The following is a 22,010-nucleotide window of genomic DNA, read 5'->3' as shown; positions in this document are numbered from 1 at the left end:
TATCAAATTACATATATTATTTAGATAATCATTTGCATTTTATTAGTGTCTATTGAAAATATAAATTTTAAAAAGTAATTTTGATTTTGGATCCCTATTTAAATAATTTTAATTTATATTATTTAATATTGATTATTGTTTTGGTCTCACGATATGTCTTTTATAATGAAAATATAGTCCAGCACTTTTTCATTCAGAGCCACAAATGATCCTTACATGGCCACAGTGCTTCCTCCCTCCTCCTCACTCACTCACACTCACTTACTCACTCACTCACTCACTCACTCACTCACTCTATATATAATTGTATCTAAAATAAAACTCCGAGAGGTATTTTAACATTCATTTTAATATGATTTCCGTACACTTGACAAAATATGTTTATTTCAACCAAAAACAAGATGGTCCGTGGGAACCTCCATCTGATACATCATATAGGTTCCCAGATTTGAAGCCTGGACTAGGCGATTTGTAGACCACAACGCCTAGGTCACAGGGTACTTGTAATCCATATCTAGAAGCAACTCATTATCTTCAGTCTTGTTTTTCAAATACCTAAACACTTTCCTGAAAAATACAATTAACACAATATATTATATATATAATTACTTTATATCAACTGTATAAGGTTGAATGTATGACTAATTTACTCTCAATTATCCTATGATATATCAAAAAAAAATTCTTTCTGAAATATATAACATAACGATAATATTACAAAGCATGAGTTACAGAACCCTATAAACAATAAACACGGAACCCTAGGATCAAGAAGTGCAGTGAACACGCATGACCATGAAGTTATTTATTTTTGTGTACGGTTCTCGGTAATTCTAACCGAGTACCATCTCGAACTTACTAGAACCTTCTCCGTAGTATAAATAGGTGTACTCCCCATGTCGACAGTTCAGTGTTGTTTTTCGAGTTATAAGATTATGATCTACGATCAGTGATACAAAGTGACGATTCGGCAAGTTGTTTAAACAATGATTTCTTGAGCGATTTGGAAGCGAAGTTTGGACAGAGCGAAAGTATACTTTTTGTTAAAGTAGGGTGCCATCTGATTTGTGAATAAAGGACTCCATGTGAAACAGTGGATTTTCCTTTCGAGACAGAACCCATAGTACGTAATAATAATATAGTAAAAAAACTTTAAAATTCATATACCTACATATTAAAATTAATCATTGTTTACTGTCCCTGCAGATTATACTGATACAAGTTATTGTCCTTACCATTGTAGAAAAAATAAATTAACTTAAGATATTTAAGTCACCACTTTATAGAGGATGATTAAAAATTTATATAAACGCTTTAGTTCTTCCTGAAAAATTGTTTTATAATATCAACCATGTAAATGAGTCAACAAACAAAGTTCCACACATTTCGATTAACTAAAAACTATTAAATGCTAATATAAGAGTTATCTAATAATATATTTTTTATTTTAGATTTAGAGAAGAACCTTTTTTGGTTTCGGAGGGAAATCTACCGGGTGTTCAAGATGCCCCCCCCCCCTCTCTGGGGGTAGTACAAGGGTATATGGGATTCCTACCCACTAACCCCCCCCCCCGTGATCACCCTCTGCGCTATTTCATATACCGCGGTATCTCCCAGTCATGGATGTTATCAATATGATTCGAGAACACATCGAACAATCGTCCGTCTCAGAGACGCCAAAACTAGTGGGAGTTTAGGGCCCCCGCCCTATACTCCTGCGTCTCCAGACCTAACCTAACCTAACCCAAGAAAAGAAATGTCTACGATATTTTGCTGAACTTTATTATATATGCGTACACTCAGGCCCGTGAGGAATTTGTTAACTTTTTAAACGAATTTCAATCTTTACAAGATTGTTTTTATTACTTGTATTTATCATGTATCTTCCTTCATTTTTATATAAGAATATATAAGAATCATTTGGTATTATCCTAACATTTTTGAAAATGATGTCTGATGACTAAAATAGTCTGTAAATCTAGAGTGTATTCTCACCATAAAGTCCTGGGCACGTGGGCCCAGTCGTGGGGCACTCGTGCAACTAGCCGCTGCACGTCAATGGTACGGCTAGTCCCAACGTGGTCGTCGGTGATGTCACGTACAGTCACGTGACCAGCACGCGCCCACGCCAGCTCCCGTGCATCCTCCACCACCAGCTCGATGCGCATGCTCAGCTCGAAGACTGACCGCAGCGAACGGTTCACGACCTGGGATCACGGACTTTTAGTTACCGAGACCTACTCTCATGATAATTCAAAGACAGGGAAAAGAAATTATAATTTGGAAGCTATAAATTGCAAGGTAACCTCCATCATGCAGCCACTTAAACCATGTCATGTCATGCCAGTGGATTGGATCTCCCAACCACCCACAGGTTTACATTAGTGATTAAAAAAAAATTGACGTGAGTAGAGAGATACCATGTAGGAAAAGGACCAATATTTAGCAACTTCCGCACATGCAGTGATAGTCGTGCAACAAAGTGTGCCACTCGTGTTTGGCACTAATCGGTGTAACATAACTCCTGAAGATGCCCTGTGGAGGGGTGAAACACGTGTTGAGTGAATTAACGGTGGCAGTTGTGTAATTGGCATTGTTTGCCGCACACGCATTTATCAGCGGGCTGGCGGGCGGTGCACTTTGTTGCACGACTACCACTGCATGTGCGGAAGTGGCTAAATATTGGTCCTTTTCTTACCAAGGATGGACTACCGCAAGGTAACGCCTGATTCCATTAAATATTATAGAGATACCATGTTTAGACAGACCGTATTTCCTTGTCTGTAGTAATTTAAAACTATTGAATTACGTAAGCCTTTGCTGTCGGAAGGCGCCACGGCTATTCGTGCGGCAGGTAGAATGGCACGCGAGCGGCCCCAACGTGTTTACGCTACATTACATTAGCTCCAAGAGACACCCGTGTGGAGTTGCCAGACCTTCCATCGGGCGCGTCCCCCGGGTGGCGGATGGGGGAGCGCCACCCAGATGTGGGTGGTATTGGGCATGTTCCGGCGTGGACCAAAACTGGCAGGGTTAGGGGCGTACCATCGGTTCTTCCCAGAACCGAGAAACGGCCAAGGACTGCACAGTCCGAGAGACGAGCCGCTCAGGCTTGAGGTAGCATCCCGTACCCATCTTTAAGAGATGGGACAGAGGATGTGACCAGTGCGGTGATGTGCCAGGTGCACTCGGCTTCTGCCGACACCGGACAACCCGTAATCCCAGTAGGGACCGGGGGCTCCGTACCTGTACGGAGCTGCGAGGAAGAAAACCTCTTCAAAAATAACCCTAATCCCAAGGTTGGACCGTGCCGACGGGATGAATGGCTGGAAGGGAGTTCAGTCACAAGCGCGAAGGGACCTCACCCTTAAAAGGAAAAAATAAAATAAAATAATGGACGCAGTTAAAAAAACAAATTTTCCCCAGGGTGGTACCAGCGATGCTGGAGAATCCACCCCTGGGCCTTGCCCAGGCAGCCCCGCCGTATCTGGGGGGGGCAAAAACTTGCGTCGCGGCAACGCTTCAGCGTCTGCCGCTGGGCCCTTAACATCCGGGGCCCAAAATTTTAAAGAGCCGGAGGTGCCGGGCCGTCTATCAGGCTCGGTACGTGATAAGCGCGGGCGATCTATGCGCTCCGCCGGTTTGGCGATTAGTACGGTCGGAGAAAGCGACGGCGGATCAGACGCCTCTCGCGCATCGGTCGGCCCTGGCGCGTTCTCAAGGGCCGGTAAGAGAAAGGCCAAGCCTCCGAGCCCTGGTGCTGTGGCCGCAAAATATGCGGCTTATTCTGCCCAGGAGACCGAGGGCACGGAGACGGTCGGCGGAACCGACAGTGACGAGGAGGGACTCTTCGACCCCTCTGTGCAGCCATTGCGCACTAGGTCGAAGAAAGGGCTCCCGAGTCAGGAGCAGTTGGCTCGCGAATTGCGAGCATGTGCTGATCCCCAGCAATATGCAGAGACCAACCTCCTGGCTATCGAGAAGGTGACGGACCGGTCCAGCAACCTCAAGGGCACGTACGTGCGTAGCCTGAGGCTCGCTGCGCGGAACGTCAAGGCAGCATTGGAGGAGATGTCGCGCAGGACGGCGGGCGACTCCACCGTCGAGAAGTTAGAGCAAGAAAACGCAGAATTGCGTTCTCAGCTTTCCAGCCTTTCTGCGAAAGTGGAAAGCCTCACGATGGATCTTCGTCGCGTCCGTAATGCTACAACGGAGCAGGCCAAGGCAGCTGCCCCCGCGCCTCCGCGGGCCCGGCCAGCACCAGTGCCAAGGACGTCCGCGTCTACCGAAGAGGGGCTCATGCATCGCATTGGAGCCCTCATCGAATCGAAACTGGCTGCCTTCGAGGCCAAACTGTTCCCCGACAGGGCAATAAGGCCGCCGTTGGCCGCCAGTAGGACTGGACCGCGTCCGACTCAGTCGACCGTCCCTTCCGAGCCGCTCGCACTGCCGCAGCCTCCACAAGCACCGCCGGCATCGCAGCCGCCGCGACCGCGGCGGTCTAGGCGCCCCAGGAGGAAGACTGCGCCTCCTCCTGTGCCGGAACTGCCTCCAGTGACAGCATCGCCTCCGGCAGCGTCGGCGATCACGACCCGGAACACCTGGGCTGAGGTTGCCCGAAAACCCAGGTCGGCGCCACGGCCCGTGCCTCGTCCGAGTGCTAAACCGCCTGCCGCACCTAGGAGCCGCGGGACCAAGAAGGCGAAGCGAGCTCCCACTACGGCGGCCGTGACGGTTACGCTGCCGGAAGGCTCCACCTCCACCTATGCAGAGGTAGTAAAGGCGGCGAAGGCGAAAATACGGCTGGCGGACCTCGGCATCGAGGCTCTGCGCCAAAAACGTGCCTTGACTGGAGCGCTCCTCTTAGAGATCAGTGGAGAAGACTGTGGCCGAAAGGCAGACGACCTCGCGGCGAGGATGCGTGAGGTCCTTCGCGATGTGGCGGTCAAGATCAGCCGCCCCGTCAAGACGAGCGAAATCCGCTTGAGGGACCTCGACGACGCCGTCAGTCCGGGCGAGGTCGCGGAAGCAGTGGCAGAGGCGGGCGGCTGTTCGGTGGACGACGTCAAGGTCGGGGACGTCCACCGAACAAACACGAGCATGGGCACCTGCTGGTTGCGGTGCCCGGTCAAGGTGGCCCATGCTCTGGTGACTGCGGGGCGCGTGCGTGTGGGTTGGGGTTCGGTGAGGGTGGCACCCCTGGAACCCAGACCCATGCACTGCTTCCGGTGCCTGGAGAAGGGACACGTCGGCGCCAGGTGTCCCAACTCTGTAAACCGGAGCACGCGGTGTTTCGCATGTGGCGAGTCTGGGCACAAGGCAAGAGAGTGCGTGTCATCCGCACTCAAATGCCCTCTGTGCTCAGACCTTGGGTTGCCCTCCAACCACCGGCTGGGTAAGAGGTGCGGCCCAACGCCGGGTAAAGGCAGGAGGAGTAAAAAGACTCCGCCTGCGACCACCAGCACGGCGGCCGCAGCGGCACCGACCGCAGCGCCGGGCGTAAGCTCGGACATGGAGGTCGCTTAGACCTCTATTCCCGCCCTTCAGAGTCCTCCAAGGTAACCTGAACCATTGCCGGAATGCTCAGGACTTGCTGATGCAGACCGTCGACGAGTTTCGGGTTGCCTTGTCAGTAGTAGCGGAGCCCTATAACGTGCCTGACCATCCTCGTTGGTTCGGCGACGACTCAGGGTCCGTAGCTTTCTACTGGAGGGGCGGAGAGGGTACCCCACCCTGCACCTTATTATCTAAGGGACAGGGCTATGTCGCCGTTAAATGGGGTCCCTTGGCCATGATAGGCTGCTACGTGTCTCCCAGCAGGTCTCGCGCCGACTACGAGGAGTACCTGGATAGGGTGGCGGACTGCGCTGCGGCCTGCCTCCCCTGTCCGTTGATCGTCCTTGGAGACTTTAACGCCCACAACAGGGCGTGGGGGAATACTAGGGACGATCCGAAGGGAGACACTGTCTTGGAGTGGGCGGCCGGACTGGATCTCCGACTTGTCAACAGGGGATCCGTCAGCACATGCGTGCGCTGGCAGGGGGAGTCGGTCGTGGACTTAACATGGGCGACTCCCGCTGCAATGCGTATGCTTTCGGGCTGGCGGGTTGCAGAGGAGGTGGTCACTCTTTCTGACCATCGCCACATCGTTTTCGATGTTGCGATCCGCAGGCCCGTCGCTGATTCTGGCGGCCGTGACGGCAGCACTACGCGACGCTGGTGTTTGAAGCGGCTAGACAAAGACCGGCTAGAGGCCGCCGCCTGCGTCGCCGATTGGCCGAACGCCGAAGAGGTTCTGTCCGAACCGGAGAGGGGAGCGAACTGGTTCCGGGAGATATTGACGCAAATTTGCGACGCGTCGATGCCCCGGGCCGGTCGTCCCAAGCGCAGGGGGGTGCACTGGTGGTCGGCGGAAATTGCGGAACTCCGCAAGGTCTGCTTGCTGAGCCGCCGCCGGTACACCCGAGCCCGAAGGAGGCGAAGGCAAGCTCCGGAGGAGGAGATGGCCAGACTGTACAGGGAGTACCGGGCGGCTACAAAGGCGTTGCAGAAGGCGGTAGCTGGCGCCAAGGCTCGGTGTTGGGTCGAGCTCCTGCAGGGACTCGACAGGGATCCGTGGGGGCGTCCATACCGAATAGTGCTGGGAAAACTCCGGCCATGGATGCTCCCGACGACGGAGACCTTAGAACCGGTCTTTCTGAGGAGGGTAGTAGATACTCTTTTTCCGGAAGATCGGTCAAGTCCCTCCGCGCACCCCCCGGCACAGCCGTGGGAGTGGACGGATGAGACGAGGGTAACGGCGCAGGAGCTGGATCGAGCCGTGAGCCGTCTCAGAGCGCGAAACACCGCGCCGGGGCCCGACGGAATACCGGGTCGGGTCTGGGTACTTAGTCTGGCGTCTTTGGGGGGTAAGCTGGCGGAGCTTTTCACGAGCTGTCTCCGCCGAGCCACGTTCCCCACGCCTTGGAAGGAGGCACGATTGGTCCTCTTGAGGAAAGAAGGTAGGGCCGTAGAATCTCCCTCTGCGTACCGTCCCATATGCCTGCTGGACGAGTGCGGCAAGCTGTTCGAAAGGATAATTGCCGCTCGTATCGGCGAGCATCTGTCTCGCGTCGGCCCCGATCTTGCCGACAGCCAGTTTGGCTTCCGTCGAGGGCGTTCGACCGTCGACGCGATCATGCGCGTTCGGTCCTTGTCAGAGCAGGCCGTGTCGCGGGGTGGTGTAGCGTTGGCGATAAGCCTCGACATCGTCAACGCTTTCAACTCGCTGCCCTGGGATGCGATAAGGGAGGGGCTGATCCAGCATGAGGTCCCTCCCTGCCTGCGAGGCGTCATCGGCGATTACTTGCGAGACAGGTACATCGTGTACATGGACCAAAACGGAAGGAGTAACCGGAGGGAGATCAAGCGCGGGGTGCCGCAGGGGTCGGTCCTAGGACCACTCTTGTGGAACCTCGCGTACGATGCGGTCCTGCAAGTCAGTCTCCTCGCCGGCGTGAGCGTCGTTTGTTACGCCGACGACACGCTGGTAGTCGCCAGCGGAGACAACTTCGAGAGGACCAGGGAGCTCGCCGAGCTTGGGACGGAAGTCATCGTCGCTAAAATACGCGGGCTGGGGTTGGAAATAGCGCCAAACAAGACCGAGGCGCTATGGTTCCACCGGTTGCCTCGAACAAGGGAACCTCCCGACTCGCGCGTTCGCGTCGGTGGGCACGATGTCACGGTGGGGCGGTACATGAAGTACCTCGGCCTCACTTTGGACAGCCGCTGGGGCTTCGAAGAGCACTTCGATCGCCTCGTCCCCCGGATTGAGAGGATAGCGGGTGCCATGCATAGACTGCTGCCTAATCTCGGGGGACCCACGGAGGAAGTCCGCCGCCTCTATGCAGGGGTCGTACGGTCCGTAGCCTTGTACGGGGCGCCCGTGTGGGCAAAAAGGCTGGCGATTCGACGCTGTAGAACTAAGATCTACAGCGTCCAGCGGAGGATGGCCATACGGATCGTACGCGGATATCGCACGATATCGTTCGAGGCGGCGACAGTCCTGGCGCGCTTTCCGCCCCTGGACATTCTAGCGGAGTCGGATGCGAGGGTCTACGACCAAGTCCGCACCCTCCGCCGAGACGGCGGTGGCGAGCCGAACCGTGTGCTCGAGGCGGTCAGACGGCAGGAACGGCGCAGGGCGCTTGCGACGTGGCGCGCTAAGCTCTCGGAAGAGCGCTATGCGCGCAGACGCGTCGTTGGAGCGATCCTGCCCGTCTTCGAGGCCTGGATGCAGCGACGAGACGGAAGGCTCACCTACAGGCTTACGCAGATGATCACCGGGCACGGATGCTTTGGTGATTACCTGTGTAGGATTGGTCGCGAAACGACGGCGAACTGCTTCCACTGCGGAGGAGCCGCCCAGGATTCCGCCTCGCACACGTTTGCGGTCTGCCCGGCGTGGCAGTCGGAGCGGCGGATTCTGGCGGACGAGATCGGACAGGACCTTTCCTTGCCAGCAATCGTGTCGGCGATGCTGAGTGGGTCATCGGCGTGGAGGGCCGTGGCCTCTTTTTGTGAGACCGTCATGGTCCAGAAGGAGGCAGCCGAACGGGATCGGCAGAGGACAGATCCCGCTCGGAGACGACGCCGTCAGCGCAGAGACGTGCCTCGCGACGGCCCTCCGAGGAATGGTGCTCCCCTACCATGAACGGGGCCTTCGGAGTCGCGGGAGTTTAGGGTGGGGGCCCTAAACTCCCATTAGCTTCGGCGACTCTGAGGCGGACGATGGTTCGACGTGGTCCCGAACCATCGTGATAGTACCACGAGGGTTTCGGGGGTAGTGTATCCACGCATACCCCGGGACGGGCTATCGAAAAATAGCAAGGCGCAAGGGAAGACCGCGTGGCGATCCCTGACCGGGAGATACCGCGGTCCCCCGTTTAGCGCAGAGGGCGACCACCGGGGGGGGTTTTAGTGGGTAGGAATCCCACATACCCCTGTCCTTCCCCCAGAGGCAGGGCATCTTGAATACCGGAAGATTTCCCCCACCGAAACAAAAAAAAAAAAAAAAAAAGCTCCAAGAGACAGGAATACCTTACTGGTACTTGAGAATGATCATAAACTGTTTATATCCTTTCGTAATTAGCGAAAATCGCGTCGATTTGCTACCTACCCTGCCCAAAATGTCAACCACCGCAAAGAGTTGAAGGAAGCATTTACAAATGTTTCAAAATTATCGATTATTTTAACATTAACCCTTTCCTTACCGCAGTCCGTTCCGCCGAATTGACGCTACTGAACCGTGCATGTGCGCCGCGAAGTGTGCACATTGCATGGCGGTAGGCTGATGTTCGGATTTTCTCATTTGTGTTACATATTTAAAGATTTTACTGGTATATTAATTGAAAATAGAAGTTAGGATAATTCTTAGTAATTTATTTGGCTGTGATAAATCTTAAAACACGGATCTACACATAAGCCCACATTATAAGGTGGATGCCGGCTAACTCCAGCGCTGGTAGCGAAAGGGTTAAGAGAAAACTGTCACCAGCTCTGAACCAGGTGCTACCGACCTGCTTGGTAGAGCCAGCCGGAAACCCAAAAGTTAACCTCTTTAAATGAAATTTAACAATTTACGTATATATACATGTACCAAACTAAATATCACGCGTTCCCATCAACTGATAACTATATTTATTTATTTACTTTATTGGAGATAAACAGTAACAATTCAGTAAGATAGTACAAACTTAGAAATTCAGAAATATAAAACTAGTTACAATTGTTACCTTATAACTATCTCACTAGGAACGTTTAATGAATCAATGTCAAACAATGACAAAACAAAGAAAAACATTACTAAACAGGAATCAAAGATCCAGCGCATTCTGCAGATCACACCGCAATAATTCGAGTCACAACAAGCCGTCACGTTCCAATGAGGTTTAAATTGTATTGTGTATATTCAATAAATTCGAATGAAATTGTCTTATAAAAGATACGAGAGAGCACGAGAATATATATCAATATCACTAATATATGAATTGTGGATGTCACACATCCTATATAAGGGTGCCCGTTTACCGATATTTGTCTTAGCCGCTGATAAAAAGAAGAGAGATCTAGATCGCGTTCCTGCTGCAATAATTCGAAAGTTTATCTCGGACAACAGTTCCGAACAGTTAACATGGCCACCACAAATATTTTTAAGTGTAGTGGCGTCCATTAGAGAACGTCGTTCCTTCAATGATAACATACAATATCTGTTTAACAAATTTTTATAAGAATCCCGAGGGCAATGCATTCGGTAGTTCAGAATATAAAGGAATTTTTTTTGTACTCTTTCAAATTTTATTTTCGTAGACCGCATACAGTGGATTCCAAACGGGGGATAGATTCTCTAAGTGAGATCTTACTAGAGATTGATAAAGATGAAAGTGTCTCTGCGCTTAAAGGATTTTGCTTGATAGATGGATGGACACTGCAAGGCATAGGTCTCAGGCGATAGCAACCACACGCAACTTCGACTATGCCCACCCAGTGGGGAACCTCCCACACTGCAGTAAATGCTCATAAATAAATAAAAATAAAGACCTGTAGCACAAGACGTCCGCTATCCGTCAGCTTGTAGGCGAGGTGGAGACGTGCTTCGTACATCACACGACCCCACTGTCGGGCAACGCGCGCTACGCCCACGCAGCGGCGAAGTAACGTGGGAACGTCCTGCGCCGTTGCAGCACCACGTGAAACTTCATAGCGCATCGCTTCACAGGCCAGCTTCGCGCATGCACAAAGCGCCACCTCTTGCTCTGTACAAACACCCTTTATAATCTGAATTTGATCCTAAAGTGACATTTACGGATTCAACTAATTTATGGTACACCCTATATAGTACATAATAGAATTTACTGTTCCCTGGGAAACAAAACTAAATTTCACACAGGTAAGATAAACAAGTATTATGGATCTAGTAATATAACTAGAAATGAATTCAAGGTCAACGTGCATCCAGTTGCACTGTTCAGCGAAGATCAGGTCAGTTCTGGAGCCCCTAAAGCAAGTTATCAATGCTCAGAGTAAGGGAAGTAGTTTGATCGGTGAATATAATATAAACGCCAATACATGGCAGAATGTCTACATTAAAACTCGTTCTCGGGGCTGACGACCTTCGTGAACGTATAGCTCATTATAATGCTACAAGCCAATAACTTCTGACTAAGAAATCTGCAGGGACAGATAGCAAACAATAATCAATTTTAATGTGGATTAATACGAATTTTTAAAACGATTCCTATACATTATCATTACGTTACTATTTCTAAATCCATTGATTTTTGGATAAGGTGTACCATACATTAATCGTCAGCCCTATGGACCTGAACACAATGAATTCATGGAATGCTGAGAATTTACGTCTCTAAGGCCACCATGAAAATGATCATGGAACGGAAAATTTCATCAAAACCAGTGTAACTTTCAGAGTGTCTTATCATCATCATTAGACATCCACTGCAAGGCAATTTTCCATTTTCATTGCTCCCCCAAAGATCGTCATGTCCAGTCTTGCACCCCCGTCTTGAATATGTTGATCCACCCAGCCCGTTCAGAACACCTAGTAAGGAAGATCTACAAGGAAAACTTACGTTCTTGTGCGACCTCAATGCTAGCTCCCACCACCGGTGTGTCGTCTCGAACGTTCCAGTGTTGGTCTCCGGGTCCGTTTTTGAAGTTCACCGTCAGCCTCAACACCTTCCTCATGAGTAGAAACCGCCAAGTCTCTTGATCAGAATAATCCCATTCACATTCTTGCGTGCTGTAAAATGGAAAATTAAGGTAAAAAGGAGAATTATAGGGAATACAGTAATAAAAAATCTTCTTCTAAGCTGTGACCTTTCACCTTCAGAAATGTGCTACCAGACTACCAGACTTCTAACAGTAAAAATCCTGGTAAAAAAACATTCGAGAATATTAAAAGAATAAAACAAGAGTAATAAAATTAACAAGTCCAAATTAATTCCTTCCAAACGCAGCCTAGCGGATTGAAAAGTTTAAATGCCAGTAGGCATGCCCCATAGCGCGCAAAAAGGCCGTTGGGGCCTTATTGTCCACCACCAAGGTGATCAGACGAGTTTCTTAAGTCTGAAGCCTCAGGATGCAGACCGCTTCAAATCGGTCCAATTGGAAATCTATGGGGAAAGTCAAAGTCCAACAAATGAATGTCTTACGGCTGAAATGATTAGTGAAACAAGAACTAAATAATTGAACATACCCCATAAACGGCAACTTAGCGATTTTGTTCAACACGTCGGTACTGGATTCCACTTCGATGGTCGTTCGACTCTCCTGTTCTTCTCCAGAAACTGTAATTGTGGTGGAACTGCTGTCTTTCTTCATTGCATTGCTGCTCACAAACGAATCAGTTCCACGCGCGCACGCATATTCTTTTTGCGATGTACCCACGCTTTTCAACGTACTGCACGACGTCAAACCAAATTCATCGCCGATTGTCTGAACTTTGTCCTTCGCTTCTGTATTTTTAATCTTGCAGTCCACACGTTGCACTATTATTGAATTCCTTTTATTGGGACTGGTGATGGATTTGGGTGATTTTTTGGTTGGTATTTTATCCGATTCACTATCGTTTTCTTTCATGGATGCATTCAATTTAGCGGTGGTGGCTCTATGCGCTGCGTTTCTGTACAAGTTTGGATTGGTCGACATCTTCTGTATTTTGTTACAAGGTTTCGGAGTCACTTCGAGTGTTGACGGAGTGAGTTTGTTCTCGTTTTTAGCAGGACTGTAGATCCTTTTTTTAGCTTTTACCGCTTCTGTATCACTGATTTCACTCGATTCAGAATTTGCTGTTGCAATTTCATCGTCAAGTTTGAATATAACTTTAACGGGAGATGTCCTCTTTGTTTTCTTTTCTGGTGTAACTTCTTTTGTCTCTTCAATAACTACCACATCTTGTCTTTCTTCGTCTACAATAGTTAAAGATGAACTGGCTTGAAGAAGTTCTTTATTACTTTTCATTGCTATTAGTGTGTTCGTCTCTATGTCTTTGATCTTATTTTGATTTCCACGTGCAGAATCAAATTCAGTTTCATCTCCACTACTTACCACAATAACACTGCGGTCTTCTATCGTTTCGTGACTTGAATATCTAATTTGGTTTTCTGATCGTATAGGACTAACGTTTACATTATAATGGGTGGAAACTATTTGAGATTTAGCCTCGTCTATTGCGTTCTTTGAAACTGAACCGAGAGAATCTTCAGGTGATTCTTTCTCAGTGGGTAAAGTCTCACTTTCAGATTTAGGGCTAGCTGAGATTTTAGGACGATATGTATGAACCTCGGTATTGCCTGACGGTGATAAAATAACGTTGTTCAGCGGATTGGCGTGATCAAAAACTATGAGTGGTTTCGTTAAATTATTCTGATGTACTCGATTTAAGCTGCTTGCATTATCATCATCGCCTTGTTCCATCATCTCAGATACCACGCTTCCAGAGCGTTCATCGGATTTATCATGCTTGAAGGAGCGCATGTTGTATTCTGATGCGGGATTAGACTCAATGTCAATATCAATTTGGCTGGATGTAATTATATTTGCTTGTATTTCTATACTATTAGTCGAAGAAGGTTTTTCAGTGGACCTTTCGTCGATTCTATCGACACCTGATGTTTCAAATGGCATCACATCAGCCGCTGGTTTAACCAAATCCTTCATGAGTGATTGAATCTCGTCAGACACATCCATTAAATACGATGGTATAACTTTTACTTTACTGTCCTTTAGTTCGGACATATCGCCAAAAGCTGTCTTCTTTAAGGGGGACATATTCGTGGGTGGCGTTGAAATTACTTCACTAACAGAATCGTCAAATTGTAACGTTTTCACTACGTCCGTACTAACTTTTGCTGGTTTTGCTACTAAATCTAATTTATCATCAGCCTCATCTAGCTCCTCTTGTACTGTCTCGTGGCTTGAATCCAACATCTCGCTGTCGTCTATGTGTGTGGCCTGTTGTAGTACCGCTCGAGCCATTGATATGTTGTTCAATAAATCTTCTCGACTAAGCATTATTGACACCCTACTTTTTGATATACCCAAAGGTTTAGGGTCATTCGGAATGCTTTTATCGACATTTGACACGTTACTTTTAACTTCATCATTTGGTTCATCATCATTCTCTGGCACAGACTGTTTCACTATTGTTTTATCCGTCAAGTCCGTGAGCATTTCCAACAAATCATTAGTATCATCTGCTTCTTTTATGTATTTATTCTCAGAACTAATTTTACTTTCAACGGCCTCGACACTTTTATTTACTTCATTACCCGAAATAGAACTTCTAATCTTTTCAATGTTATTTTCTTGGCCACTAGTGTTTAAGTCTTCATGTTTATGTAGACAACTCTTTGTCCCTATACTTTCTTCTTTCAATTCGGAAATGACCACTGGTGCCTCACATACGACAGGTACTATTTCATATTTATAATCATTTTCTACCTCACTGTGATCTACTTTCGCCATCACGTTTTTATCATCAATACCATCACTTGAGTCATTGGACATGTTTAGCAGTTTGCTTAGAATCGATCTTTTACGATTGTGTTTTTTAGATTTTTGCAATTCTTTTGTTTGATTATTTCCTTCTTTAACGTCAGTATGTTGTGGTACATCGTTCAAACTTAAATTAATATCTTTAGGATTTTCTATTACTTCTAAAGGTTCTCTACTGTTTTGATTTTCATTTTCATTTTCGTTTTCCTCGAGTTCTTTAACATTTTCAATTCTAACGACTTGATGTTTTGATACATTATGACTTGTGACTGCTTGATATACGAAAACATCTTGATAGTTGTGATCTGTTACAGATTTAGGATTGTTTGTGTCAAACTTTTGGACTCTACCATCTAAATAATTCATTGTACTCAGTAAAACCTCGTTTTGCTCAGGCCTGTGTAAATCGTTTTTATTGTTTGTGTTGTGTAAATCATCGTCTAGGGTTTCTGAGGAAGCTTTTTCAGATTGTTTATCGTATTGATGTGGAAAGTTTTCAACAACGGGTTCACTGCAAAGTTGACCACTAGCAGTCTGGTTATTTATTGTTGAAGTATTAGCATTATCTTTAGACATGGAAAAGCTTGAATTTGTAATGATATTTATTTTGCAGGGCTGTGTAGTTGTTATCACCATACTATTGCAGATTGACATAGACGCGAGTTCATTTTCAATTTTCTTTTCATCTAATATCGTCTTATCGATATTCGATTTAATTTCATTTACCAAAATATTTGCTTTGATAGATTGAGTGACTGATATATCGGTAGCATTATTGTGAACTACATTTTCCTGTTTACAGACTGAGTTTATATTTGACGCTATGTCATTTGTATGAATTGCTTCTGTGATAGACATGTCGACATGACTTTTATGAAAATTCGTACAGTCGTTTTTTACTGATATATTTAGTTCGACGGTGTTTGTGGACATAGGTATCGTCTTATCTGAAAACGCTACGGAGTTTTGAGTTGTTTTAATCGTTTGTTGGTTCTGTATATCATTGAGGTCGCTATTTTGTTTAGTTTCTTCAGTTTCTTTTAAGTTATTGATATGATTTTTATCTTCAGGTGCATCAATTAAAAGCGGTTTAAATTGTTTTCCTTCTTGTTCTTCAATTATATTTGTGGGTATAGCTTGCGTGACAGAGATGTCACATAAATCGTTTACGTCATCTGTTTGTCTTCTATTCGTAAATGAGTAAGACAAAATCTTTTCTGGAACTGTTGTGGTCATCGACATGTTAAAGTTTTCAGTTTGAATTGACAATCTTTTTTCAATTTCAGGATCCATTTTCATCTCCATTACATTCCTTTCCGAAACTCTATCATATTCTATTATATTTGTTGGAATAACTCTGGTTTCAGAAACATTAAACTGATCTCTGTCATCTAAAATTGTTTTATTTGATGAATGCAAATTTATGGGATAATTAACACATTGAGTGACAGACATATCGTAGATGCCTGTTTTATTGAACTTATTATCTTCACGTGTCATTCCTGCTTCAGTCTTTTTTGGTATCGTTGGATTTATTATTAATTGTTCATTTCGGTTTTCACAGTCAACTATATTTGACGGCAAAACACGAGTCATTGAAATGTCACCACCGTCTGTATCATAAACAGTTGTATTTCTTCTAATGCTTTTATTGGACATTATCATGTTATTAGGTACAGCTTGAGTGAAAGATATATCGAAATCATTCTGGGTGGGTAATATTAAATTTTCGTTAGTTAACATAGGCAAAAATTTCGTTGGAACTGTTCGGGTGCACGAAATATCAGCTGCGTCATAGACTATTGTCTTATCTTGTCGCAATTCCCTACTTGCAATAACAACATTCGCAGGCACTGCTTGTGTCATAGATATATTACCGGCATCGTTTTCAAAGACAATAGTTCTCCTTTTTTCTTTTGCCAAAATAATATTTGTCGGTATCGCTTGCGTGACTGAAACATCAGCTATATCCCCGCTGTCATAAATAACAGTTTTCTGTGCATTAGATGGTAACAAGCTTTTATTATCAATATTGTTCATCTTTGTAAATGCAATTTCTGTATTGATCACGTTTTCTTTTTCATCAAAAACTCTGTTAGTTGGGTCGTCGTGAACTTGACGGAGTATAGAAGTATCGTTGACGAAATTTGGTTCATCATTTGATATGATTGTCTTTCGTTGGACAGGTATTAACGATTCACGTGGTAAAATTGTCTTACGCATTCGTTCATCACTCCCTCTGTTGGTCTCACTTTCAACTATCAATTTTCGTCCATCAAAAACTAAAACATGGTCTGGTATTTCATTAATAGCAAAATTTGCAGTTTCTTTTGGAGTTATATACGGATTTATTGCTATATTTTCTTTATCAGCTATCCAATCATTATCACATTTCTTAACTATATTTTCAGAAATCTTGTTTTTGGGTTCCTCTTGTACTTTAGGATTCTGAATGGTCTCTGTTATAGACATATCTAAATCATCGTTATTAATTCCAACGAACGTCATATTTAGACCGACCTCTACACATCCAAAAACGTTTCCACTGTCCATACGTGGGCCTTGAAAATTATCTTGTCGGGACCTCAAATCGCTTTGTATCTCATCCAAATCATCACACTTATCCTCGTCTAAAGACTGTATTGCCGAAAAATCTATATTAATTTTATTTGAAACATCCACTGTTGAAATTCTAAGATCGTCGCCAAAAATTTTACTTTTGTGGTCCGTTAAGGAGCTTAATTCTAGATTCTGTTGCGGTGCTATTAATGATTTACCGTCTAGATTAGATTCGTTGGATGTAATCTGTTCTTCGAAGTTAACATTTAGTGACATATTCATTTCTTGGGCAATGTTAGCGCCTGTCATTATGAAGGCGTCACAGGTCTCGGCCTCGACATATTCCAAATTCTGGTCAAAACATCTCCTACCTAAGTGACTGACCGTTGGATGCATCACAGAATTGTTTTCCGAGGACTCCAATGACTTGTTCTGCTCTACATAAATTGTTTTCCACGTGGTCGTTGCTTCATTAGTTACAAACTCCCTGAAATTGAAATAGTTAAAATATAAAATCAAATTGTATTGTTCTGATAATATTGGGTGTCATATATTTACAGAAAAATCCATTGATTTGTTACCACCCCGGCATTGGACATTTGTATACTTAAAGGTTGTTGATAAGGTTGGAATGAATATATTGTTGATTAGAAATAAAAACTTGTTAAAAATGTTAGTCGTGCGAATTTAAGTAAAAAAAGGACCAATATTTAGCCACTTTCGCAGATGCAGTCGTAGTTCTTCTAGTGGGCGTCTTTCGACTGAGAATAAGTACTGTTTAATGTGCCAAATCAAATGCCGGTGGTATATCTGGTAATATTTAACGTACGCAACGCCTGTTCGCTTCGAGAAACTGACGCGGCGGCTCTTGGCAGAGTCCGCTGATGCGGTGGTTCCTGGTGGTTGCAGCTCTGAGAATGGGGTGCGCGGGGGACGTTGACTCTTGAGGATGGATGATCTTCGTTTTCTCCTGTAATTAAATAAAGTAATATTAATTTGAAGAGTAGCAATTTTAATGAGGAGGTCGGCAGAAGAACCAAGGTCACCACATAACCCCCTACCAGAAGGATAGTCAAGTTTGCAGGTAGTCGCTATATGCAAGCAGCATCAGACCAGTCATTGAGGCGAGATTAGCAGAGGACTATGCCTTACTAAAGCGCACGCGGGAATGGAGGGGAACGAGAGGGCGGACCAACTGACCAAGGACGCGATCCTGAAGAGTAAAAGGAAACCAGAGTATGAGATGTGCCAAGTTTCATCCGTCAAGCGGCAACTTAGGTTGCACTAGCTTGACGAACAGAATACGAGGTATGTGGAAGATACGACGGCTTCGGTGATGCCGATTCCCAAATCCCGTCTCTGTCTACCACATGCTTCTCCGGTTACAGCTGAATACAGTTCTGGTCCAAACATTCACGAAGCACCAGATAATCGCAGAGTACCTGCATAGGTTTAAATTCAAGGAGAGTCCCTCATGCACCTGTGACCATGCTGTGGATCAGATTGCGGCACTCCTGATCAACGGCTGTTACCTGCATGTGGAGCTTTATGGTTGAAATACCATTTTTGGTAGCACAAAAGAATAGAAGGGAATATCACCTCTTTGGTAAGCAAAGAAAGATAGTAGCAATCCAAGAGGAACGGTGAAAGATAGGAAGCAAGGAATGAAAGGTAAAGGAACGGATAAGAATAGAGGACATTGGGATGGATAAAAGAAGAATAAGTGGGAGATACTAAGAAGAATATGAATGTGAATATGAATATGAAGCCCCCATCGGGCCCAACGCACTGAATATTCATCACACTTCACAGACATCACAAAATGTCTCTGTGAACCCAAGAAGGGGTTATACGAGAGGCCCCCAATAGAGGATGACATGCACTGGAAGCAGTTAAATTATGAAAGTAGTCTTTTAACCTTTTTAGTGCCATACACATTTTACCAATATATACTAAAAATACCAGTAAAAAGTGCATTTTTATAGTTTGTTTATATGAACAATAGAAATATTCACCATTTCTATTATAATACACCAATATTCATAATTTTCAACATTCCACATCACAAAAAGTAATTACTATTAAGGGGGATGGGGAAGTAGTGTCTATTTCAACACATACACTGATAGTACCTATTTACTCACATCATACTATCTTATAATATCAAAACATTTACATTATTTATAAAAGTACCTATGAAGTAAAAAAATTATAAATTATTATATATGTTTATAAAATTGTGTAAGTAGTAGGATGTTGGTATTTACTAAAAATATTGACTTATTGTTTATGTTATTTTATTCATAGTTTATTTTGTGTTTATTTAATGTAACATATATTTTACATAACAGGTACAAAATTTTATTTTCAGTAGTTTTAATTTAAATTCAATTCATAAATGTATAAATTATAAAGCGTTTTTACTTTAACTTTTTAACACTAAACTTTACTACAGTTATAAATTTACAGGAAATCAATATCAGGTAAGTCTACCCAACACGAAAAACATGGCAAGGGGTCTATGACACAAAAAGTTTGGGGAACTCTGATATAGAAGATGCACAAAATTAAAGATAAAAGATAAAATTCAGTTACATTCAATATTGGAACTTTTAACAGAACTAATATTGATAGCAAGTTTTTTATCTATTTATTTTATTTTTGACTCTGGTACTCTTTTAATAACAATCAATAAATAGTTAATATCTGGTTAATTAAGATATTAGGTATAACAATGAAATCTTTCTAAAACTTCTTGAAGAGTTTAGATCAGTCAAGAGATAATAGCAGCTCATTACTGAAACAACTAAGCAAACATTGAGATTGCCCAAAATTATTTTAGGTGAATGCCAATACATTGCAGAGGTCTTACAAAACCTGCTACATGGTTTGTTATCCCTGAGCACTGTACCCGGCCCTTGTGATGAAACCAGCACCTGCATGGTCCATAGAAAGCTGCCAAGTTACCTTCATATACTACTTCAATTCAATTCTGGTGATCACTTATGTAGATCAAAATAAATATTCCAGAACAGACAATTTGATACGACTAGTATCACTGGACTTAAGATACGAGGTTTTCTTATGCATCCTAATTGCAGAAACTAATCAAACTTTGATAAACATGCATCCTTTTTATATAAAAAACAGTCAAAATACTACCAGATTCATTGTATTAACTTGTTTTACTTACGTCGGGGCCGCTTCGGATAAGCGACTGCTTTGTGTGTCATCCATTCTTATAAAAATAACTTAATAGTCTATTAAATGTTATTAAAAACCTACACACAATATTAACAATAAACTAAAATATTTCATTAAATTTCTTTCAGGCATAATACAAACATTGACTCGCATAACGACATATTTTCAAACAAGACATTGACAGCCGCGATTTCTTCAGAATATTGCCATACTTCAAAATTTTACGATTCGATTATTTAAAATTAATAGTTGTTAATATGTGAAAAATATGTAATGATATCATATATTTTAACGATCTGTTTGTACGAAACGCTTGTAAAAAATGTTTAAAAATTGTATTTACATTTACTGCAACATTGATTATGTAACTAATCGTGAAAAAATAAAAACAGCGCATTACAAATGATAAGCACACTATATATGATTTTATAGGTACATTACATTGTCGCTTATATTTTGCAATTACAAGACGCCAATAATAACGATATTAATATAAAGAAAAAGTAAAATTATTTATTTTTCTCTCGCGCATTAACAACAATGACAATGAATGAATCTTAGACCCATGACTTTACTATACTTGTAGTTTACAAGTCTTTTTTTAATATGTTAACCGACTTAAAATTATTAGACGTGTAAAATAGTTTTTATAATGAACCTGCATTAGTTAAAGAATTCTTCCTGCTGGGAAAAAACAGGCAAATTAACAATTCTCCTTCTAGTTCTTGAAAATTTAAACGTGTATGTTGCAAATGGAAGTGAAATCGAATTAAATAATAAATGTAATCAGACTAATACGTTTTAATAATAGATTACTGTGATTAAATAAAATTAACTTACAAAACATATCCGGTGACAATCGTGATAGTTGCGAGAAGTAGAAAAACCGTACATGTTTCGATTAAGTTGAAGATGTTAACATAGCAAAAATCTAGTGGTCCAGTCATTGATAGCTGAACCACTTAGATTGTATATAATTCTACATTTCTGATATCACTTTAAATTTATTTACCATTTTTATTGTTTACTGCTAATTTACCGTGCGTCGTAAATCGGTTTTGTCACTAACGCCATTATGACAAAAGAAAAGAATTATTACCTGCCAGTTATCTATTTCTATAAAAGCAGCTAATTTATAAATGCGATCCAAATCGCTTTGTTTTGTCATTTTCCTTAACACACACAACATTGATATAGATGTAAAAGTTTTAAAGGGGGTGAACGTAGCTCATTTTGAAAATTGCTTTTACACCTATTTTCACTCACTCTGTATAAAGTGATCAAATCATTAACACATTGCCACATTTTGTTAGTTACAAAAAACTATGATTTTTAATTCTGTATTATTGTTATTAATAAAATGTTATTAAAACAGAAACTAAGCGTTTTACCCTTTTCTTTTTCACTATACCGTTTTTAGATTTTTTACACATTTTAATTACTTCATTTCGGAAAGCACGTTTTAATAAAAAATGAATGTGTTTGTAAATTTAGACAAATTGAACGCCATAAAGACGTTTGTAGTAACAATTATCAAAGGGTTAATTATATTGTAAAAATATATTGTACAGTTTGCTAGAACGGATGATATACAAGAATTAATTTTGATACGTGGCAATTAGAATTCCTAAAACGCAGTTTTTTCCTTTATGATCGTTGCGTTCTTTGTTATTTTTGAATTCATTGATTTTCAT

General features: G+C 43.5%; 1 protein-coding gene across 1 annotated transcript; it reads right to left on the bottom strand.

The window, feature by feature from the left end:
• Positions 1-350: 350 nt before the first annotated feature.
• Positions 351-20,461, bottom strand: LOC137926203 (serine-rich adhesin for platelets-like). Its single transcript, XM_068769772.1, has 7 exons — positions 20,306-20,461; positions 17,942-18,082; positions 12,254-17,599; positions 11,628-11,797; positions 10,579-10,793; positions 1,996-2,207; positions 351-567 (listed from the first exon to the last, which is right to left on the bottom strand). The coding sequence occupies exons 1-7, from the start codon at positions 20,347-20,349 to the stop codon at positions 486-488; spliced, it is 6,210 nt and encodes a 2,069-aa protein (XP_068625873.1). The 5' UTR covers positions 20,350-20,461; the 3' UTR covers positions 351-485.
• Between the last annotated feature and the right edge of the window lie 1,549 nt (positions 20,462-22,010).

Source organism: Battus philenor, unplaced genomic scaffold, assembly GCF_028537555.1.
Source record: "Battus philenor isolate CCGP_79_NKW_IND1 unplaced genomic scaffold, ilBatPhil1.0.hap1 SCAF_29, whole genome shotgun sequence".
Lineage (NCBI taxonomy): Eukaryota > Metazoa > Arthropoda > Insecta > Lepidoptera > Papilionidae > Battus > Battus philenor.
Note: the sequence above shows the minus strand (reverse complement) of the source record. Positions and strands in the feature narration are given on the sequence as shown.

Bases quoted from the DNA above. Each gene is read 5' to 3' on its own strand.
- LOC137926203 (XM_068769772.1), bottom strand. From the start codon at position 20,349: ATGGATGACACACAAAGCAGTCGCTTATCCGAAGCGGCCCCGAC. The intron at 17,600-17,941 runs GTACGTTAAATA...TTTCAATTTCAG, and splicing joins TCGAAGCGAACAGGCGTTGC to GGAGTTTGTAACTAATGAAG. The intron at 568-1,995 runs GTGAGAATACAC...TGTATTTTTCAG, and splicing joins CACGTGCCCAGGACTTTATG to GAAAGTGTTTAGGTATTTGA.